The 23,802-nt window shown below is 51.5% G+C and overlaps 1 protein-coding gene across 2 annotated transcripts in view; it reads right to left on the bottom strand.

Annotated features, from left to right (window-relative positions):
* The window catches only part of Cacna1a (calcium voltage-gated channel subunit alpha1 A), a 328,905-nt gene that overhangs the window by 106,193 nt on the left and 198,910 nt on the right, over positions 1-23,802 (bottom strand). For both annotated transcript variants that reach the window (XM_076571863.1, XM_076571864.1), the window contains 10 exons: positions 23,181-23,296; positions 19,885-19,941; positions 17,978-18,067; positions 10,153-10,362; positions 7,154-7,266; positions 5,529-5,641; positions 5,294-5,425; positions 4,951-5,023; positions 1,067-1,184; positions 888-955 (listed from right to left, as the gene is read on the bottom strand). In XM_076571863.1, the coding sequence (XP_076427978.1) occupies positions 888-955; positions 1,067-1,184; positions 4,951-5,023; positions 5,294-5,425; positions 5,529-5,641; positions 7,154-7,266; positions 10,153-10,362; positions 17,978-18,067; positions 19,885-19,941; positions 23,181-23,296 (1,090 nt within the window). The remainder of the gene's footprint in view (positions 1-887; positions 956-1,066; positions 1,185-4,950; positions 5,024-5,293; positions 5,426-5,528; positions 5,642-7,153; positions 7,267-10,152; positions 10,363-17,977; positions 18,068-19,884; positions 19,942-23,180; positions 23,297-23,802) is intronic.

Here is a 23,802-nt window from a genome sequence, read left to right as displayed (position 1 = left end):
CCTCTCCCCTTTGCAGGGCTCTGTCTTTACTCTCCCAGTTCCTGGTGTATGGGACACGCATCTATCCTCCCTGACCTCAGTTTTCCCACCTGTGGAATATATATATACTTGTTTTTTGGGAAGGAAGACAGGCTCTTGCTATGTAGTATAGCCTGGTCTTAAACTTGCAATCCTCCTGCCTCAGCTCTGTGTTCACAGACATGTGCCGCCATGCTCGCTGCATGATGCTTTATGCAGTGCTGTAGCTGTCATACAGCTTGGACAAGGGACTTTGCCTTTCTGGCCCTCAAAGGAAGACAAGAGTAGTGCCTGGCACCCAAAGCACCACAGTTCTTGACTGCTGTCCCTTGGAAGGCCACCCAAGGGCATTTTACCTGGCCAGGTCCTCAGCACATGGTCCCAGGTGTTGAATATGCCCTCAGACCCATTCTCTGTCCCCCCAGGCACCTGACCTGTGTGCATCCTGTCTCTTGGCCTCCTATCAACGGCCCCCTGGTAGGCTCCATATGGAAGCCACAGGGAGGGCGGAGTGGGAAGTATATTCCCGGTCACTGCATCTGAGCCTTGCCGTGGTGCTGGGTTTCCAGAGGTCTGGCTCTGCCTGCAGCTCTATCAAGTCACTCCTCGCCCCCACCTTGGTTGGTCGTGTGCCCATCACCCTGGAACTCCGTATTCCTCACGCATGCAGCTGGCTATCTGTCCTCAGGAGCCACCCTGACATCCCCTTCCCCTTCTGGGCTGTAAACTGGCTTGTTCAGGGATGGCATGGCTCCAGAAGGGGCACCCAGTGCTCCCATCCCCACCAAGAGCCCTGACCCCGCCCCCACACCCCACCAACCCCCTGCTGTCATGATCTGCCATGAGCAGGTGGTTCCTGTGCCCTCCACCTTGGTGAGCTCCTGGGCATTGGCCAGATTGTCCACTGCGATAGCCAAGAACACATTCAGCAGGGTGTCTGTGTGTCGAGTCAGGGAAAGCAGCGATGAAGCACCGGGCGGAGCCTGGGCATCTGGGTCCCTCCTCCTCCACCCACACCCAGTCTGTCCCCGGTCTCCATAGAGGATACAGTTCCCGAAGAGGGTGAGGACAATGAAGTAGATGGAGAACACCATGCCGCCCTGCACGCCCCCCTGAGACTTGATCCCATCGTACATGACCTCATTCCAGTCCTCGCCCGTCAGGATCTGAAAGACAGGGACAAACACACAGCCAACCTCTCTCAGCTCACTGGAGCCACAGCTGCAGCCACGATCCTCAGCCCAACCCCAGCCTAGGTCGTCATTGACCCCACGTCAGCTCCCGTCTCGGTGCCTGTAACGGGCTTCTCAGCTCGGCTGTGGGGAATGGGGGACTTGGGTGTCTCTTGGCTTGCTGTGATCCTGTCTTCTCTGATGTAACAAAATGTTTGCTCAGGGCTGAAGGGGTCAGGGCACCAGCTCAGCTCCCAGGGAGTTGGTATTTGGCAATTTAGCAAGATGCTGTCTCAAACAAACAAACAAACAAACAAACAAACTGTAAATGGCAGGGGTCCTGGGGATGTAGCTCAGTGGCAGAATCCTTACCTAGCTCGTCATTTGGCATGGTTATTGGACCTGTGAGAAGTAACCAGGATGACATGGGGTCATGAGGGTGGAGCCTATGTGATGTGGGGTTCCTGCTAGTATAAGGAGAGAGACAGAGAGGGGGGGGGAGGGAGGGAGGGAGGGATGTTGTAGCTCAATGACAGGGCACTTGCCTAGCATGTATGAGGAGTTCAAAGGCAGCCTTAGCTATATAGCTAGCATAAGACTAGCCTGGGCTACATGAGACCCTGCCACAAAAAAGGGGTAATTTACGGAGCAAGATTCCACTGTGGACAGCTGGGGTTCAGCCTTGTGAGGCCAGGGAGCTAAGGTGTTTACTCACCCAGGACTGCTCCTGTGACAGTGTGCAAAGTCAGGTCACACACTGGGAGTGAACAGCTGGAGCAGGAGGTGGCAGTCCCACTGATGAGCATGGAGGAGGCGGAGGGGATACCAGGCACGCGTGCGTGTGTGTGTGTGTGTGTGTGTGTGTGTGTGTGTGTGTGTCTGTCTGTCTGTCTGTCTGTCTGTCTGAAGGCAGGGCTTTGTAGCTAGCTGCCCTCACATTCCCCAAATAACTAAGGATGGCTTTGAACACCTGACCCTCCTGCTTCCACCCCCCAGTGCTGGGATGACAGTTGTGGGCTACCATGCCTGGCTCCAGAAAGATATCTGAGCAGGGCTCAAATGCTTTAAAAGATTGTGTGATGTGAGTTCATGAAAGTTCAGCACAGGAAGACAGACGCACCACAATCTCACTCAGAGGGGCTGAAAAAGTTGACCTAGAGGATGGACCAGCCGATTAGAGGCCGGGGAGGGAAGTGGAGGAACTGCCACAGAGCAGAGGGCAGGGGGGGCAGTGGGGGAGTGGGGGAGCTCCCACGCAGAGCAGGGGGGGAGGGGGGAGGGGGGGAGCTCCCACGCAGAGTGGGGGGGGGCAGTGGGGGAGTGGGGGAGCGCCCATGCAGAGCAGAGGGAGGGGGGGGCGGGGGGAAGTGGTGCTGCCATCTTAGGTACTGCTGTGTTTGTGGTGCTGAGCCCAGGGCCATGCACACGGCGTCAGCATCTGCTGCGGCACAGTCCCCGCCCAGATAGATAATCATCCCATAGCCTTTAAAAAGTTTTCTCTCTCTGTTTTTGTTTCAATTTTTATTTTATTTTAATTAATTAATTAATTAATTTTTTTTTGGTTTTTCGAGACAGGGTTTCTCTGTGTAGCTTTGCGCCTTTCCTGAAACTCACTCTGTAGCCCAGGCTGGCCTCGAACTCACAGAGATCCGCCTGCCTCTGCCACCTGAGTGCTGGGATTAAAGGCGTGCGCCACCACTGCCTGGCCCCTCTCTGTTTTTAAAAGACATTTTATTTTTAATTATGTGTGTGTGTGTGTGTGTGTGCGCGTGCATGTGGGTTTGAACATGAGTGCAGATGTCCTCAGAGGCCAGAAGGGGGCGTCAGATTCCTTGGAGCTGGACTTACAGGTGGTTGTGAACCACCGACGTGGGTGCTGGGAACTGGACTCAGGCCCTCTGAGCAGTACATGCTATTAACTGCTCATTTTTTCTTCTTTCTTTTCTCTCCTCCCTCCCTCCCTCCCTCCCTCCCTCCCTCCCTCCCTCCCTCCCTCCCTCTCTCTCTCTCTCTTCTTCCTTGAGAGTCTCTCTATATGACCTAGGCTTTCTTCAAACTTAAATGACATTTGTGTATTTATTCAGAGTGTGTGTACACATGTGTGCACACTGACACACGTGCTAGTGTGCAGGCCAGAAGATAACATGTCAGTTCTCTCCTTCCACTGTGAGTTCCAGAGATCAAACCCAACTTGTCAGGCTTGGCAACAAACACCTTTGCCCACTGAGGCATCTCATTGGTCCATGGACAGCCCCCCCCCCCCCCCCCCCCCCCCCCCCCCCGCATCAGGATCTCACTATATAGACCAGGCTGGCCTCAAACTGACAGAGATCCACCTTCTTCTGCTTCCCAAACACATCACCAGACCCAGCCCTGTGTCTTTTAAAAAGAAAGAAAGAAAGAAAAAAAAAAACCACTCCAGTTTCCTTCCTTCTATCCATAGTCTCCTGAGGATGAAGGAAATAGGAAAAATTCTAGAATGTTCCTAGAACATTGTTGGTCGGGGGGGTAGGTCAACTTCTGGGAGGAGCAACCTGTGCCCTGCCCCTGCTAAACACCCCTGGCCTCTGGCTACCAGATGCCAATGTCATTTGCCCACCCAACTAGGTGTGACCATCAGCAGTGTCTGAAGACAATGTCCTCTGTCCCTGGGAACTGCATCCCCCTTGGAGCCTGGCCCTGCCAATCATCCATTCTCTGGCTCAGGACGTTGCTGTCCTCTCTCAAGTCCACCCTGCAGCCTCTTTAAGAAAAGGAAGGGTGGAGGCCACATTTTCTATATACTCCTTTCTCTCCCAAAGAAAAAAATGAATTTGAATAACTCTAGGGATCTCTGATCAGCCAGTCCCCAAGCCTCAATGCAGGTGCCCCAAGAGGACAAAAGCCTCCTTAATCCCGGAAAATGTGGAGAGCCTTGCTTCCAAGATAGGCAGATGTATTAATCAGGCCTTTCCCTGTTTGTTTTGGGCGGGGTCTCACAGCCTGGCTTTGAACTGGAGCTCAAGTACAATAATTACAGGTGTGTGCCACTGCCCTGGGCTCTCCTTCCTTTCCACCCTTCTCCCCCTCCCTCTCCCCTCTCTTTTTTCAACAGTGTTTTATGTAGCCCAGGCTGACCCCAAGCTCATGATGCACTGAAGATGACCAACGCCTACAATCCTCTTGCCCCAGCCTCAAGTGCTGGGCTGCCACAGTCCAGCGTGCATCATGCCCAGCCAGCTTTACTGGCTGTGTTCTGATACTGAAGTAGCTGGAGCCCTGCAGACCCTGGAGCGAGGGTTTTGCCCAGGGGAAGCCGATTCCTAGAGATAGGGAAGAATTTGGCCATTGCCCTGACATAGAACAGCTTACCCTGACAGCTCTGTCAGAGTCCTCCTCCAGTCACGACAGCAGGGGGCAGACGTTCCGCTTTATGTGCTCCTCATGAGAACCACAAACAAGGCTCTTTGGTACCCCAACTGGCCCTGATGCTTTCCTATGTGGTCCTGTAGGGCATCCTATACTCTCTTGGGATGTACAAGTGACAAGCTAGCCTCTCTCCTGCGTGCGCATGTGTGCGTGCGTGCATGTGCTTGGACTGGAATGCAGGGCTTCATATGTGTTAAATAAATGCTCTAATATTGAGCTACATCTCCAGCAACAATAAAAACAAGCATATCAAAACAGCGGGAAAAGGGAAGAAATAAAGGAATTCAGGGATGCTCCTGGGCAGCCCTCGTCCTGTGTTAGGGGCCTGCGTCAGGGCTGAGGAAGTTCATACCTGAAACACAGTCATTATTGCTGCTGGGAAAGTGTCGAAGTTGGTGGGAGGAGTCCCCTCATCAAAATTAAACCTGTGGACAGCAAGGACATTGGATGTTAGCCCTCCTGCTCTGAAGGCTTGGTTCAGCTTCTGGTTCCCATGGTAACATCTAGAGTCTCTCTGTTCCCCAGGAAGATACTGTATTTGGTACCCAGAAGCCCACTGCCCTAGATAACTATTCGTGTCCTGAGGGCAAGTCACAGGATGGAGGTCAGCTTGAAGGGGCTGGGTTGTGGTGGGCATGCCATGGAAGCTGAGTAGGAGTCCCGGTGAGATGCCTAAGACGTCAGGCAGTACTTACTGGCCACCAAAGAGCTGCATCCCCAAGAGGGCAAAGACAACGATGAACAGGAAGAGGAGGAACAACAGACTTATGATGGACTTCATGGAGTTGAGAAGAGAGACAACCAGGTTTCTGAGAGATGCCCAGTACCTGCCGACAGAAGCCAAGGTGGGGATCAGACCAGGAATACGCACGCTGGGCAGGGTGCCCTCCTCATCCCCTCATCAGAGCGCTAAGAAACCTCAAGACTTACTTTGTGACTTTGAAAATACGCAATAACCTGAGAGCTCGTAACACGCTGATTCCAAAAGATGTGCCAGGTTTTATGACGGCCCAGATGACTTCAAAGATGCTCCCAATGATGACCTACGACAGAGACCCCAGTCTCAAGGTTACGGCTGGCCTCAGGACTCCCACCCATTCCCAGGGCCTGAACCAGGTCCACCCCGCAGGGAACATCTATCTGTGTATCAGGCAGGTCTCCACAGACTCAGGGTTAGGCTTACTGGAAGGCTGTGAAGCTGTTACGAGGTGGGGCCTGGCTGGAGGTCAGCTGTCACTGGGGTCAAAATCCCCCCTCCCTTAGGTTGTTTCTGTCAGGTTTGGTTTTGAGACAGGGTTTCTCTGGGTAGCCCTGGCTGTCTTGAAGCTCATTCCGTAGACCAGGCTGGCCTCCAACTCAGATCCATCTACCTCGGCCTCCAAGTGCTAGGATTAAAGGCGTGTGCCACCACGCCTGGGCATCTGTCAGGTATTTTGTCAGAGTGACTACCAGACGGTGGGCCCAAAACTCATCTTTCACTTCTATGTTTTTATTTAGTAAAAGCTCACATATACCTAGATGCTTGCTATCCCAGCACTTGGGAGGCTGAGGCAGGAGGATCACTGGGAGTTGGAGGCTAGCCTGGGCTACAGAGAGAAACACTGTTTCACACACACACACACACACACACACACACACACACACACCACACACACACACACTCACACACACCACACACACACACTCACACACACACACACACACCACACACACACACTCACACACCACACACACACACACACACACACATACACACACACACACACACACACACACACACACACACACACACACACACACACGAAACTCACACACTACAAAATCAGCCCTCTGGGTGCACAGCTCAGAGGCATCCACAAGTGCCTTCTGTCTGCAGCACAACTCCAGGTCAGCCTGCAGCCTCAGAGATGCCCCACCCACCCTCCCCCTCCTGAGTCCCAGTGCTGATGGTCTCTGACAATCTCTGGATCTGCCTCCTTGGTCTCTTCACAGAAATGGAATTAGGTGATTTGTAACCTTTATTTTTTATTTTTTTTGAGACAGGGTTTCTCTCTGTAGTTTTGGTGCCTGTCCTGGGTCTTGCTCTATAGACCAGGCTGGCCTTGAACTCACAGAGATCCGCCTGCCTCTGCCTCCCGAGTGCTGGGATTGAAGGTGTGCGCCACCACCCGGCTGCCTTGAGTTTTTAAGACGGAAATGCGTTCCACCGTTGCCATGCCCTCAGCACAGCTGCTGGCTCTCCACTGGAACTCTCCCAAGTCAGCCTGAACTGTCCCTGCCGGTGACAGCAGCTGTGTCCTCCGTGCCTCTCTCCTCCTCCACTCACCTCACCTCCAGAGGTGACGTCGGCCTCCTTCTGCTTCCACCTTTACTTTGTTTCAGAGTCTCACTAGGCAGCCCAGGCTACCCCTGACTCACAGTTCTGTCTCAGACCCAGGTCTAGGACTGAAGGCGTGACCCATGTCCGGCTCCCTCCGCTCTAATGTGCAGTCCCCAGGTATCAGCCATTGCCGTCAGGAAGAGCCCGGAAGAGCCCGAGAACTCGCAGTACTCACCCCACAGTCAAAGCAGTTGAAGGAAGAGTGAAAGTAAGGCCGAGTCCCGAGCCCGTACATTTTTATAAACATTTCGGACATAAAGAGTCCTAAGAAAATGAATTCTGCATAGTCTGGAAGGAAGAGGAAGAGGTGTGGATTAGGCCACGGGGAAGACCTCCTGCCTCTGCGTTTTCTCCTGTGTCTCCCGGGCAGGCAGGGAGGTAGAGATGATACTCTGTGTATCATGGCCAATGATAGCTATACGAGGATTCCTTCCCACGGGCCTCGGTTTCTCAGTTTCACCCTGGTTTGATGAGGAGAGCTGAGTGAAGGACATTGCTACGGGCCTAGTTTTGTGTTGACTGATGCATCCCTGTGTGGCTTATTACATCTAGTAGGTGACTAACTGGGATTCGGGTATAGCCATACATGTGTAGAATGCTCCAGGAATTCAAGAAAGGAACTGTCTGTGGATATTAACTCACCAGCCTCAGCTGTTTTGTTACAGCGTGGATTGACTGAACCCTAGCCAGGCCCTGCTTTGAAGAGCTGCTTTGAACGGGTTACCCCAAACCCCTCTTTGCCATTCCTTGCCACAACTTCCCTTGATTTGTAGGATTCTCTGAAGCTTCTTGTTTTGGGGAGAAACCCCTGAGTGTCTGGGACAGAGCAGCTAGGGAAGCAGATCTGCCTATGACATCTGGTCCCTCTGAGGCCCAGCAGGGGCAGCTCTGCGAGGACAGACATCTCTGAGATGCTTGCTCCCTGGTTACCATGGGAACATGGGAGCTAGTAACACACAACACCAGAGCATTGGAGGGTCCAGGAGAACCCACCCTCTACCAGGTACAGAGAGATCCTGAGACCAGACGCACATTTCATCAATTCCAAGGTGCTCACTTGCTCTGGTCTGGATTTCTCTGAAACTGAGCTACACCTTACAATCACATTGCTCCACTCTTTGTTACAGAATGCCTTAGGATTGAAGACCTCTGATCAATGGACGATAGTCGGATCTGCCTAGGGGGTAGGACTCCATCACCAAACACAGTTTAGACTTAGGAACACAACTGCCTGTGTCCATAATCCTGGCTTCATCCCTTACAAGCTGTGTGACCTGGGAAAAGTTCCTTCACCTTTCTGTCTCTTTTTTCATTAACTGGAAAATGGGGCTAACTGAAAAATGTCTACAGACAATAAAGCCTCCAGGCAGGAAGTTCTAATCCCCTGTCTCCTTAACCAGGACAGACTGCAAGATGATTAGTGGAGGAAACTAGGCGAGTAAAAATAGTCTGCAGGAAGAGGTCGGAACGAGAAGAGCCCTCATTTACAGGGCTCCGGAGGGACCAGATGCAAGTATGCAACTTGGAAGCAGGTCAGGCACAGAGAAAGGACAGTCCCCTTGGGGTGTCCTGTGGGGTCAGGCAGCAGGCCTGGGGACCACAAAGGTTCAAGCAAACACTCCCCTGGACTAGAATTGAGGCCTTTCTAGGTCAGAGGCATGGCCATCCCTTATAGCTGCCCTAGGCTCCTTTTGAACAAGGGCAGCAAACAGGTCAGAAAGCTAATAGCTCCAGGAGGAGGCAGCCAGTAGGCACAAAAGATTTAGTAGTTCTCAAGGGGCCTGCAGGGGAGAGCCAGGCCATCCATACCCGTCAGCCTCACACTCTCTCTCTTGATTATCCTTAGAGTCTTTCCAGTCCTGGGGGCTCCCGCCTGCCAGTGCCCATGCTCAGTTTAGGCAAATCTTGAAATGGGTAGAGTTCAGAGGACATAACCTTGAGGGTCCTGGTATCCCCTGAGGAACTGTTCCCATTTGTTATAAAGGTCCCATCCCAGACAGATGGGAGGCAAGAGGAATAGGAAGAGAGGAGATTGAACAAAGAAGGGGTGGGAGGCAAGGGCCTAGAATCCCCCAGTGTGGGGCTGTGGGCGTGGCTCAGTGGTAGAGCCCCTGTCTTCTGTGAGCAAATTCTAATTCTAACACTTCAAAGAAGAGGGAGAGAGCAGAGGGGCAGAGCGGTCACTGTCTACAGGACGGCAGAGGGGCAGCAGTGGTCACTGTCTACAGGACCACAGAGGGGCAGAGCGGTCACTGTCTACAGGACCACAGAGGGGCAGAGCGGTCACTGTCTACAGGACAGCAGAGGGACAGAGCGGTCACTGTCTACAGGACGGCAGAGGGGCAGAGCGGTCACTGTCTACAGGACCACAGAGGGGCAGAGCGGTCACTGTCTACAGGACAGCAGAGGGACAGAGCGGTCACTGTCTACAGGACGGCAGAGGGGCAGAGCGGTCACTGTCTACAGGACCACAGAGGGGCAGCAGTGGTCACTGTCTACAGGACGGCAGAGGGACAGCAGTGGTCACTGTCTACAGGACGGCAGAGGGACAGCAGTGGTCACTGTCTACAGGACAGCAGCGGTCACTGTCTACAGGACGGCAGAGGGGCAGAGCGGTCACTGTCTACAGGACAGCAGAGGGACAGAGCGGTCACTGTCTACAGGATGGCAGAGGGACAGAGCGGTCACTGTCTACAGGACGGCAGAGGGACAGAGCGGTCACTGTCTACAGGACAGCAGAGGGACAGCAGTGGTCACTGTCTACAGGACGGCAGAGGGACAGAGCGGTCACTGTCTACAGGACGGCAGAGGGGCAGAGCGGTCACTGTCTACAGGACAGCAGCGGTCACTGTCTACAGGACGGCAGAGGGACAGCAGTGGTCACTGTCTACAGGACGGCAGAGGGACAGCAGTGGTCACTGTCTACAGGATGGCAGAGGGACAGAGCGGTCACTGTCTACAGGACGGCAGAGGGACAGCGGTGGTCACTGGCAGGACCCTTTTGTCTTTGCTCAGATGCCTCAGGTCTCCTAACACCAGTCTAATGCAGCTCCACTGTGGTAGCAGCTGTGTGGCCCTTTTCGGCGGCAGAGAGGGCCCCAGCAGGGCGGGCTGGGGAAGGGCCAGAGGAGGAGCAGAGGCCAGCAGGGAGGAGTGGATGAGAACAGCACTCACAGAGGAAGTCCGAGAGCCACTCGGGCTGGTTGTAGTGGACGATGGCGACGCACAGCGTGTTGAGGGCTACCAGACTGAGCACGGTCCAGTAGAAGGCCTGAGTTTTGACCATGCGGCGGATGTAGAAACGCATCCTTCTCTCCTTTTTGTGAAAAAAAGTTGAGTTCTCCAGCTTGGCACTTTTAATGCTGGCTCTGGCGAAGGGAGACCCTGCCAGGGAAAAGTATGAAGAAAGTGAGACTCAGGATGCCCTCGGTGAGGAAGACTATCCACAGGAGGTCACGTGAGAGGACGCGATGGAGCAGAGTTCTACGCTGCAAGTCCCCTGTGGGAGCTAATGCTCCAATGGCCTCCAGGACAAGGGTGACAGGATGCTGGTTCCCCAGGGATCAACATGGACTTCCCACCTGCAGCATGGTGTGGCTGTTTGGAGCTTGGTGCATGACAGATGCTCAGATTAGCAGCACTCAGTTGAGGAACTAACTGTTCATGGGCCCTGCTCTTGTCAGGCACAGAGTTGGGGACCAGACAGAGGCAGAATTCCCACCAGGTGAAAATTACCACTCAAGGAGAACACACATTAAACAGAGATTTGGGACGAAGGGACGGCTCAGTCGGTAAGCGCTTGTTCCAAAACCACAAAGAGCTACTGAGTTCAACCCCAGAGCCCACATCAAAGCCAGGCAGAGCAGAGTACCTGCCGCTGGTGCCAGGAGACTCGCGGGCCAACCAGTCTGGCCTAATCGCTCATCTCCAGGCCAGCGGGAGACCTGATCTCAAAGGAGGGGGCAGGGTTCCTGAGGATGCCGCCTCAGGCTGACCTCCGGCCTCCACACAGACATGAACAGGTCAGTGATGGGACAGGACCCGTTATCCCCCTCTGGCCTCTACATGCAGGCAGGGTGCACACACTTGCACACATGATACACACACCACATACACCACACTTAAAAAAAAAATCTAAAGGGAATGTAATAATTGTTTTTAAGTATTTATTTTCACGTGGTGTGTGTGTGTGTGTGTGTGTGTGTGTGTGTGTGTGTGTGTGTGTGTGTGTGTGTGTGTGCCATGTGTATACCGATGCTCATGAGGCCAGAAGAGGGTTAGAGTTACTGGTGGCCATGAGCTACCTGTGTGGGCGTGGGACTGAACTCGGGTGCATTACACCATTGAGCATCTCTCCAGGCCCCGAATGTAATAACTGACTGGAGACCTCTCCCTGCAGAGGCTTCCCTTTCCTCTCATGCTCTATTTTCTTTACTTTTTTGACAGTGCCAAGAATGGAACTCAGGGCCTAGCACACAGTAGGCACACACAGTAGGTGAACACTGAGTCACGACTCCCACCTTTTAAAATTAATTATTTTTATAAAAATAATTATGTTTTGTACAAGTAGACACAAACTGAAGACAATTATGGTGGGTTGCATAACTGGATTTTTTTTATTATTATTATTTACTACAGTTTGTGTGTGTGCGCCCATCCACGCAGGCCAGCAGAGGGTGTCAGAGACCCCCGAGTTACAGGCTGTTGTGAGCTGCCCTGTGCGCGTGCTGGGAACGGACCCAGTCTCACAAGGGCAGCCAGTGTGCTCGGCTGTGCCGTCTGCAGCCTCTGCAGGTGGTTCTGAAGCATGTCCACGCTTGAGCCAGTCACCGTGTGTATCACCGTTATGGTCTGCATCTTAAATGCTCCGGACTCTAGCGTATGGGAGGTGGTGGGCACTTCATGAGATGGGGCCTAGACAGAAACCTTGACCTATCTGGGTAGAGGGACTCTTAACTGAGACAATACTTTCGTAAGATCGGCCTGCAGGCAAGTCCGTGGGAACATATTCTTAAGAGACTGGTTTGGGAGGGAGGGGCCCCGCCCACTGTGGGTGGTGCCTCCACTGAGCAGGTGGTCTTTGGGTGGATAAGAAAGCAGGCTGAGCAAGCCAGAGGCTCAAGCCAGTAAGCAGCATTCGGCCACGGCTCACGCACCAGTTCCTGCCTTGAGTTCTTGCCCTGAGTTTGGCCACCTTTCTCTCTCTGCTCCCTGTTGCTATGATGAGAGCAGTGAGTGCTTCTCCTCGCAAAGGAACAGCAGTGAGTGACGTGGACTGAAACCTGGCAACTATGTGCCCAAATCAACCTCTGCTCCTCACAACTTGATTACCTCAGCTACTGTGGGCACACACTCACAGAAAGTCAATACACTCACATACTTTCTCTTGCAAGAGCATGTACAAATCTCTCAGGTCTGTGCGTGCGCACGACTGTGTGTGCATGTGTTCATGTGGGCGCCAATACATGTATGCATACCTACATGTTTGTGAATTCTTATGTCTGTGTGCATGTGGAGGCCAGAGGTCTTATGGTACCATTCACTTTTTTTTTTTTTTTTTTTGAGATAAGGTTTGGAACTTGCCTACTAGATTAGACTGGCTAGCCAAAGAGTCAGGGATCCACCTGTCTCCATCTTCTGTAGGCAGCGATTATTAGCATGTACCAGCACACCCAACTCTTTGTGCATGGATCTTGGAGGATCAAACTCAGGTCTTTGGGCTTGCTATTCCAGCCAGGACGTTAGCTACTGAGCATCTTCCCAGCCCTCCAGCCATTTAAAAATACACCGCTCCACACAGTCTGACCACATCTTATAATGGAGCTCTCGAAGGCACTTGCTTTGTACAGACATTTCGTACCCTAGGGCCCCGCTCCGGAGTGGGGAGCAAGCCCTCCTGCTGTGGGACGCTCATCAGCTGGTTGGCCGCACAGCTGGGGCCAGTGAAGAATCACAGCCGCAGTTTCCTCCTTAGAGTTGGGGGATACCAGCTATGCCTTCTGGGTAGTCTAGGAAGCCAGGGGTTAGCATGGGCTTCCCTCCTTTGTGGCTGGGCAGATTTACTGCCTGGATGGAACCTGCCACAGAATATCAGACCACAGACTGTGTTTGGAGTCCATTTAGAAAGTGGAAGACGTTGGTTTTTCTTAAAAAAAAAAAAAAAACAAAACTTTGTGTGTATGTGTGTGTATGAAGCATACATGTATACATGGTACATAGATGGAGAACTACTGAGAGTGTCCATCCTCACCTTCCACCTTGTTTGAGAAGGACTTTTGTTTGTCGTTTATTTGAGACAGGGTCTCACTATGTAGCCCTGGCTGGCCTGGAACTCACTAAGTACACCAGTGTGGTCTTGAACTCACAGAAATCCATCTGCCTCTGCTTCTCCAGTGCTGGAGGTGTGTGCCACCATGCTCACTGAACAGGGTCTTTTTGTTGTTTACTGCCAGCTAGCTGGCCTTGGAGTTTCTGGGAGGCATCCGCCTCCTACCTCACTATAGAATTACAGACACAGGCTACTAACTCTGGCTTCCCATGGGTTCTGAGATTCAAACTCAGGTCCTCACACTTGCAAGGCAAGGCTTTATCCCCTGAGCTATCTCCCAGCCTCAGTGGCTTTTAAATTTGTTTGGTTTTGTGGTGCCTTGTGCATTCTGAGCAAGCACCCCCTGTGAGCCCTGCTCCAGCCCTTGCTCTTATTTATTCGAACAGAAGCCATCCTGCCAGAGTCACCGGGATCATGCCTCCTGTGCAAGACAGCAAGTCACTTCTGAAGAACTGACAGTCGGTGAAGGGGCCAGAGATGGAGCTGAGTGGGGGGCTGGGCTCCCAAGGCACTCATTGGGCTGTGCCCTCAGCTCTGCAAAAGCAAGCAAATAAATAAAAGGTGGATGAACAGTAGGTCAAGAAACTGATCTATAGTTAATTAATGCCAAGTGATATATCGTAAGTAAACCAGGAACATTACAGATTTACGGCCCCACCACGAGCATCCAAGAGTGTCATCCCCCTCATCCTTGTCGGCATGGGGTTGGATCACTTTTTCATGTCTGTCAGAACGCAGGATGAAGACCTGAAACTCACTGAGTGGACTCCTCTCTAATTCACAAGGTCTCAGCTTGGGCTCCCACATACACAGCAGCAGCAACTAAGATGCTTGCTTATTAAGACAAACACAGCAGAGTGGGGCCTGAAAGAGGGCTCAGCAGGTAAAGGTGCTTCCCATCGGGCCTGATGACTGGAGGTCGATCTCCAGGACCCACATGATGGGAAGACAGCCTACTTCCACAGGTTGTCTTCTGGCTTCCACACATGTATGGTGACATGTATGCCTACACATGTACACACACACACACACACACACACACACACACACACACACACACACAATTTTTTTTTTTTTTGAGACAAGGTCTTACTTTATAGCTTTGGCTGACCTGAAACTCTAGGTAGATCAGGATGGCCTCAAACGCATAGACCTCCCCCCCCCCCGCCCCCCGCCTCTGCCTCCCAGGGCGGTACTAAAGGCGTGCTGGCCAGACTGAATTTTACTTCATGAGCATGAGTGTTTTGTGTAAGTGCGCCCTGAGTACCTGAGGAGACCAGAAGAGGGCGTCAGATTTCCCTGGAGTTACAGGGGATTGTGAGCTGCCATGTGGGTGCTGGGAATTGAACCCTGGTCCTCTGCAAGAGCAGCCTGTGCTCTTAACTCTCTGACTAGCTCTCCATTCCCTAACAAATGTAATTAATAATAATAATAATAATAATAATAATAATAATAATGTAGAACCAGGCATGGTGGTTCATACCTTAAATTCCAGAACCTGAGAGGCAGAGGCATTTAGATCTTTCTGAGGTCCAGGACAGTCAGGGTTACACAGTGAGACCATGTGGGTAAAAAAAAAAAAAAAAAAAAAAAGAAGGAAAGAAGGAAGAGAGAGGGAGGGAGGGAGGGAGGGAGGGGGAAGAGAGAGAGAGAGAGAGAGAGAGAGAGAAAGAAAGAGAGAAAGAAAAAGAAACAAAGAAAGAGAAAGAAACAAAGAAAAGAAAGAAACAAAGGAGTCCTTAAGGCCACCTGACTGAATGCATGAAGCAAAAACAGACATTAGTGCTGTGGATAACACTCTTGTACACAGTAAAGATTTGTCACTTGAATTGGCTGAGTAAAACCTGATTGGCCAGTAGCCAGGCAGGAAGTATAGGCAGGGCAACTAGACTAGGAGAATGCTGGGAAGAGGAAGGGCAGAGCAGGGAGTCTGTAATTAATAGTAAGCCTCTTTGTGTTTATTTGGGACCAAGAGGCTGCGGGACACAAGAAAAGTTCTGTTGCCTGAGCAGGACTGGGTGGGACCAAGAAACTTCAGTCTACACATTTTCGACCAACACCTTCTCAAAGGACATGACCAGCTGTGCCCACAAATGGAAGCAGAAGTAACAGTCATTACAAACAAAGTGTGTTTGGGCTGGAAATTGAAAACAAGCTTTAAAAACAGCACTACAAAACTCCTTAACTGGGAAAGGGGATGTGAACAGCCAGGATGGGGAACAGTGAGAATCTGTGTCTTGGACAAGTTCATGAATGAGTGTCCTGTTATTCAAGGGGAGAATGGTGTAGGGAGCTGGGAAGCCATTCATATCTTTGATCCTGTAATTATCCCCAGGAGCACGCCCCTCGGGTGCGGAGTAACTGTGAATGTGCACAGCAGGGTTCCTCATCAGAGGAACTGGCAGGGAGGCGGTGTCATCTGGTGCAGCCACCCTCAGGGACCAGAGAGTTCTGAGGAGAGATGGTGATGTGGGTGAGACTAGTGGGTGTGTATGCACAGACCCCTCCATGCTCCCCGAAACATCCCCAGTGTCTGTGGAGCCCGGCCACTGTCCCGGCCAGTGGTACTGCTGAAGAGACTCCCTTTCAACACAAGCCTTCAGCTCTGAACTCAAATGTCATCTCCTCTGAGAAGCCTTCCTTGACTCTACCGCGTCAGAGTGGGCCAGGCCTGGGCTTCGCCTCTACAGCGCCATTATTCTTTTGGAATATAATTCTTCTCTAGTATGTGTTTTAAATCTTTAAAAATTGCATTATTAATTAACTTCCTGTTTGGAAGAGGCCACACGTGTGCCACAGTGTGCGTGTGAAGGTCAGAGTTCCTTTCTACCACACAGGGTCACACTCAGGTCACACTTGGCAGCGAGCACCTTTGTCTGGCGATCTATCTTATAGCTCCCTTTGTTTCTGTTCTTTCTTTTTTATTTTATTATGTATACCGTGTTCTGGCTGCATGTATGCCTGCACCAGGTCTCATTACAGATGGCTGTGAGCCACCATGTGGTTGCTGGGAATTGAACTCAAGTCCTCTGGAAGAGCAGCCAGTGCTCTTAACCTCTGAGCAATCTCTCTAATGTGTGTGCTTGTGTGTGTGTGTTTGCATGTTCATGTTTGTGTCCGTGTGGGTGGTCATGTGTGTGGAGGCTGGAGGACAGCTTGAGGTGGCACCCTTAAGAACCTTGTCACCTCCTTTGAGGTCGAGTCTCTCACTGGCCTGGATTCAGTCCTGTGGCTAGACTGGCTGGCCAGCCTGTCACCAGCGCTGGGTTACAAGTGCTCTGCTCCGTCCAGGTTTGTGCTTTTGAGGCGAGCACTTCGCCGCCCGTCCCAGCCCCAAATCTCCTTTTATTGTGTGTTCTCACTGGGTGGCAACTCTCACGTGGGTGGGAATTCTGCCTCTGTCTTGTGCTGAACTCAGCACGCAGGATGCACCCAGCACCCATCCCGACTCAGCGACCAGTGACCCCAGACCGACATTCTAATCTGAACATACCAATGCAACCTTACATACAACATCATGTGTGGAAAAGTCCGTGTTAGCGCTGGGAAGACTTGGGACTCCAGAGAGTTGCCCTCTGACCTCAGGAACAGCACTGGAGCATGTGGGACCTCCCCAACACATCATACACAACAAAACAATAAATAGAAATGGAAACATCTACATTATTTCCTGTATAGAATTGTGTTTCAAAATACAGTGTGATTCCTTTACTGTGTGTCTATGTGTAATGTGCAGTGAGGGTGGAGGTCTGAGGACTATGTGTGGGAGTTGGTTCTCTCTTCACCGCTGGGTATCTAACGCAGGTCACCAGGCTTAGTGGCAAGTACCTTTACCTGCTGAGCCATCTTGCCTGCCCACAAAATTGTTGTTGTTATTATTATTATACTTTAGAAAGTCACACCATGTGACTCTTGTTATCCTGGAACTCACAGAGATCCATATCATGGGATTAAATGATTGCACCACCACACCTGATCATACAAAAGCATTTTTAAAGGAGTCTAAAATTACCTTTAGTGTCTGTGTATGAGAAATAAATAAATGTTCTGTTTAGACTTTGGTCCCACATCTAAGACATGACTCATATATATATATATATATATATATATATATATATATACAGGAAATATTTCCAAATCTGGAAATGCCCAGAATCTGAAACAGTTTGGATGCAGAGGTTTTTGTTTCATTATGTTTGTTTTTGAAACGGTCTCACTGTGTAGTCCAGCTGGCAGGGAGCTCAGTATCTAGCCCAGGCTGGCCTCTGACTCACAGATCCAGCCGCCTCTGCCTCCCGAGTGCTGACATCAAAGGCATGCATCACCACGCCCTGGTATGCCGAGTATTTCGGAGTATGGACACCCAGCCGTAATGGACTTAGCCAAGGTAACTAGGAGCCTGCTGGAGCTGGATGTAAATGAGTCAAGTCTGGACTTATGCCTACAGTAAAGAGATTTATGGGGCTCATTTAGTTGAGACATTACAATATTAGGAGACAGGACCCAGCCAGGTATGATAAACAAAACCAAAAAACCAAAACAGAAGGGGTAGGGTCGCTATTTTCATCATACCGTACCTCCGGGACACTGGCACACCCAGCCGCCCAGCTCTAGGCCTCAGCCTCCCATTCCTGGGTGACGGACAGTGACTGGTACAGAGGTGGCACTCACCCACAGACGCAATGTCAGCCAGCTGGTCCTCGGCCTCCTCAGGGTTGAGCAGGTCCGTCTTGCTTTTCTTCAGGGTAGCTCTCCGCAGAGCTCCAACAAGGGAAACATGGCGAGAGAAGACGGCATTACCCTTTTATGCCAGGGTGGCAGCAGACACAGCGTACTGCCGTGCCCACTGGTCCACAGCATGCCCACTGTAGTCATGTGCGAGCCACCACTGGGGATGGCAGGGGGTCCAGACAAGAGTCCAGTGCTGTCCAGCTCTAATGCAAAGTCCAGGCTCAGAAACACTGTTGTCAATCTGGTCAGTTTTTACTATTGAAGTAACATTACTATTTTATGTGCACGGGGGCTTTGCCTGCATGTATGTCTTGCAGCACGCGTGTGCAGTGCACACAGAGGCCAGAAGAAGGCGTCAGTTTCCTCAGGACTGGAGTTACAGAAGGTCTATAATGATCTACTATGTGGATGCTGGGAAACTGAACCTGGTTCTCTGGAAGAGCAGCCAGTGCTCTTAACTGCCGAGCCACCCCTCCAGCCCCATCTGTTTTTTTGAGATAGGGTCTCACTACGTAGCCTGGCTGCCCTGGAACTCACAGAATTCACCCGCTTATGCCTCTGGAGTGCTGAGATTACAGGCGCACATCACCATGCTGGCTCTGGTCTATTTTAAATTCAGAGCAGGGTTCACTTCCTAGAAGTCCTGGGACAGGAGGTTTAGTCCATCCTTAACCTAGCACACATGTGCTGGACTGGCTGGGGCTGGGGCAACTGTCTGGTGCCAAGGCTTGCCAGCGGATATACGCTCTGACAGAGACTTAGAACGCCCACAGGGAATCGCTTTCTACTCCTAAATAAAAGATCCAGGGTTCTTGATTTCTTTTTGTCATCTTGCTATTTAAAATTTTTTCCCTAATTGTTTTTGTTGCTACACAAAATAGTCGTTTTTTAATAAAAGATTTAAGAAGAAATCAAGTGCATGAGAATGGCCAGAAGGGGGGTCAGATCCCCTGGAGTTAGAGAGACAGGTGTCCTGAGTCACTTGATGTGGGGGCTGGGAAAGGAACCTGGGTCCTCTGGGAGAGTGGCAAGAGCTCTTCACAAGAGCCATCTCTCCAGACGTCCTGCCACAGCAGGACATTTCCATACAGCTGTGACACTGCTCAGATCCACATCTGCCCTCTACTGCCTCCCCTGAACTGCACACACTGGCAGGTAGGGCCGGGACTAGGAAGCAGCTGAGCTGCGGGGATCTGGCTGGTTGGAGTGGACCATATTCGTCAGGGACAGTGGGTGGACACTCATCTATTTTCTCTCTCTCTCTCTCTCTCTCTCTCTCTCTCTCTCTCTCTCTCTCTCTCTCTCTCTCTCTCTCTCTCTCGGCTGTCATGGCAGTGCTGAGGGTGAAACCAGGACTATATGCAAGTCCCTGTCACCAGTCTGCACCTCCAGCCAGGAGATGGAACTCTTCCTCTCATTATTAGGAGAGTGTGTGTGTGTGTGTGTGTGTGTGTGTGTGTGTGTGTGTGTGTGGTTCTGGGGATGGAACTCAGGCCACTAAAGCTTGGACACAGATGCCTTCATCCACTGAGCCATCTCACCAGCCCTATTATGTCCACTTTATGGAACGGAAAACAATGCTGGGCACACAGTTAAAGGGGGAAAGGGGAAGTCAGGAATGGAACCTGCCACCACCACCCCCTGTCCACCCTCACCCCCACCCCGCCTCCAGGTTCTGAAATTCCTCCCAGAGGCCCATTCCTCAGTCACTCAAACCTCCTTGCACAGCCCAGTCTCCTATCTTCCTGGCCTGGCCTATATACCCTCTAGAACCAGTGGCCTGCGCCCAGCTCCAGCCAACCCCACTCCCCTGGGATCCGCCTTCATGCTGGGCTCAGAGCAGTTACCATCAAAAGGGTGCCTCTGCTCCACGTCTGTCTCGTCCTCTGCGAGGATCACCTCTTCTGAGGAGAAGAACAGAGTTAAGGTCCTGCCTGAAGCGTTTTCCAGGGTGTTGACCCTCAAGGACTGTGAAGAAAGGACCCCTGGCCACACCCACCGCCCCTGGCTAACTGTACAGTCCGACCAGGCTGACCCAGGCGTTTGGCAGCTTCCTGCATCCTGGCTTTACCTGGCAGAGGGCACAATTGGCAGCAGAAGTAGTTTGGATGTGATTTAGGCATAGCTGGGCTTCACACTGTGGGACAGTGCTTTGGGGAGGCGGGACTTTAAGAGGCAGGTCCTCAAGTTATACAATGTGAGCCCTTGGAAGGAGTTATAAGGCTCTCATGTGACATCTGAGCTCTTTGCACAAGCCAAGTGTCAGGGCAAGCCTGTCCCAGCTCCACCATGTCCACCACAGATCTAGAGTCGTCACCAGGCTGAGTCCCTTTGGAGCCATGACCTCGAACCTTAGTTCTGTGGTCAGATGGGAAACATTTGAACCCTTGGTCCCCAGATGGTGGTAGTGTTTGGGAAGGCTGCCATGGAGGAAGTGAGTCACTGGGGGGTGGGTCTTTAGGCCTACAGCCAATCCCCACATCTTGTTCTGGTTCTGCTTGCTTGCTGAGTGTGAATGTCACGTACCCAGCCAGCCTCCTGCTCCTGCCCTGCGCCTCCCCTTCCTGCTGCCATGTCTGCCCACCATGACAGACTCTACGCTCTGGAGATGTGAGCCAAAATAAACCCATTCTCCCTTAAATCGCTTTTATCCCAGCAAGAAGAAAGTAACAGACATTCAGAAACTGTTCATGTTCGCCTCCACGACGTTGTCTGCCTCGGGTACTTTGTTATAGCTACATCTGGATTACCACAGCAGCATCAGCTCCCCTCAGTCTGCCGGCCCTGCTCCATCTGGCCTGCCCCTCCCCGTTCCTCCCTCCCTCTTCTCCAGGGACACCAGTTTTTTCTCTTTCTGCTCCAGGGCCTCTGCACTCGATCCTGCCCCTTCTCTGACCTCTCTCCCACTCGGCATCCCCAGAGCTGCATTTCATTTCCTGTCAGGGCGACCTTAGCTGTCCACCTGACCCCAGATGCTCCCCACCAGCCACCTTGCCTTTTCTCCCCGCCATGTCTGTGTGTGAGACGGTCTCACTGTGTATCCCAGGCTGGCCTCGCACTCCTGATGCCCTGGCTTCACCGACCAGTGCTGAGATGACAAGCGTGTGCCATCCTGCTCATCTTGTTTTCCTTCCTAGCTCTTGGTGGGGGCCTTGTCTCTCACTAGCCAGCAGCAGGGATTTGCCACATTCTCAGTGTGTACTGTGGTGCATGGCACAGAGCAGGTGCCTGGTAAATAAGTATAGGCCTGCTGACTGTCAGTTGCTGCTCTGAGCATCTCAGCTCGGTTGTCTTATGGAATCCTCAACAGCCCGGTGGGCAGGTGGTCCGCTCCCCACAGACACAAGTTCTGCCCCCATGGATTGAACCCAACACAGACCTGAAACACTTAGACAAAAATGCATCTATATGTCGTGGGATATTAGTTTAAGATGTCTTGCATTCTTTCATGTTGCATTTGTTTAACTCTGCCAAGCTGTGTTACTTTGCCCGTCTAAAACACCTGATTGGTCTAATAAAGAGCTGAACAGCCAATGGGCAGGCAGGAGAGTGGGGTAGGTGGGGCTGCCAGGCAGAGAGAACAAATAGGAGGAGATATCTAGGGAAAAGAAGGGGGAGGAGCAGGAAAAGGATAAAGAGAGGAAGGCGCCAGGGGCCAGTCACTCAGCCAGCCATGGAGTAAGAAGGGAAGAACAACATATAGAACAAAGAAAGGTAGAAAGCCCAGAGGCAAAATGTAGAAGAAGAGAAACAGGTTAATTTAAGTTAGAAAAGCTGGCTAGAAACAAGCCAAGCTAAGGCCGGGCATTCATAAGAATAAGTCTCCATATATTTATTTGTCAGCTGGGTGGTGGGCCCCAAAGAGAAAAAAAAACCAACCCAAGTACATCTATACCTAACATTTACAGACATTTTTCTTGTCATTCCTGACAATACACAGCTACCTTAGGCACTGAGTTACTGTGAGTCAGAAGAGCCCAGGGAGGTGGTGCAAAGGCTGTACAGATAAAATAGTCATTCTCTGTACAGGGCCTGGGTATTTGCTGGTATTAGTGTCTATGGGGTCCTGAAGCCAATCACCCAGATTGTCACTGGATTACTTCATCCTCATTACCTTCATTTAACAGTTAAGGAAACTGAGTCACAGGTGATTTACAGGGCTAAGAAGAGTTGGAGATGGGACATACACCCATGTTGTTTTAAAACGTGACCAGGGTAAACCAGGTGTGGCAGAAGCAGGAGGACCAGGAGTTCAAGGTCATCATCCTTGGCCAGTTTGAGATTAGTCTGGGCTACGTGAGACCCTGTCTCAAAAACACAAAGACTTCATCTCAAAGTGGCTTTTCTTTCTTTCCTTTTTCTTTTTAGTGGGTCTCACTATAGCCCAGGTTAGCTTCAAACATAACCTTCCTGTCTCAGCCTCACATGACAGTTGGTTTCTAGGTCAACTTGCCACAAATTACTATCATTTGCGTGGGAAGCCTCACTTGAGGAAATGGTGTGGGAAGAATAGGGTAGCAGCCCAGACAACGAGGAGAATCAGGAGGAAGGTTATCTGGCCTCCTCTCTCATAGGAATCAATCTTTTCGTTGGCTGCTGCTGGTTCCTTCACTGACATCAGAGCCAGCGTTTCCGGGCTCCCTTCCCTGACTGAGGACAAACGACCCTCCAGGGACATTCCAGGCCTTTGGTACCAGACAGGGACTGCCAAGGCACCCAACCCTGTGGATGGAGGAGCTCCTGGGTCCCTGGGCTCTGCAGTGTGGAGGGCAAGCCAGGAGCCTGTTCCTGCACGGTTCCTCCCTGGCCTCTGCTTCAGTTCCTGCCTCCAGGTTTCTGGCCCGAGCATGTGCCCTTGACTTCCCTCCTCCACGGGCTGTAAAGTGTAAGCTAAGGTCAAGCCTTTTGGTCATGGTCTTGTCACAGCAAGGGCCCCCAGCGCTGGCTCCAGGTGCGTACCACACGCCCTGCTCTGCTGTGGATTCTTAGTGCTGAAATCCGAGGCCAGCAATCTGGATCTGCTTTCTTCTTACATGGTCACACCCTCCCCCCCCCCCCAGGCCTCCTCAAAGTGCAGATGTGTCTCTGGGTTGTCCATGGCCCAAGATGTCCATCTCTGGACCCCAGGATGAAAGGACCTCACCTGCTTTTGAGATCCACTCCATGTATCCATTGAGCTCACGTTCAATCTGCTGTTGTCTCCTGAGCTTCAAAAAAGCCCTCCGGTTCTCCACACGTTCCCTTTCTTTGGCAAACTCCCTGCAGAACCACAAGGAAGCCAGAGGTTGGTGGCGATGTTACTTGATTGGTAAACACCTGTTGATCATGCACAGAGCCCTGGGTTCCCTCCCCAGCACACCATGAACAGGACATGGTAGCACACGCCTGTTATCACAGCACTCAGAAGATGGAGGCAGGAGAACCATAAACTCAAGGTCATCCTTGACTAGGCTACAGGAGACCCTGTCTTAAAAACAAACAAGGGCTGGAGAGATGGCTCAGAGGTTAAGAGCACCGACTGCTCTTCCAGAGGTCCTGAGTTCAATTCCCAGCAACCACATGGTGGCTCACAACCATCTGTAATGAGATCTGGCACCCTCCTCTGTATACATAATAAATAAATAAATCTTAAAAAAAAAAAAACTAGTAAAAACAAACAAACTGAAAAAACAAACAAACAAACAAAAACCGAAAAACAAAACACCACTCTCTTGACTCCCCTGCCAAAAAAACCAAAAACAGATTCTGTTGTCAGGAAAAATTTA

This window comes from Peromyscus maniculatus, chromosome 5, assembly GCF_049852395.1.
Source record: "Peromyscus maniculatus bairdii isolate BWxNUB_F1_BW_parent chromosome 5, HU_Pman_BW_mat_3.1, whole genome shotgun sequence".
Taxonomy (NCBI): domain Eukaryota; kingdom Metazoa; phylum Chordata; class Mammalia; order Rodentia; family Cricetidae; genus Peromyscus; species Peromyscus maniculatus.
Note: the sequence above shows the minus strand (reverse complement) of the source record. Positions and strands in the feature narration are given on the sequence as shown.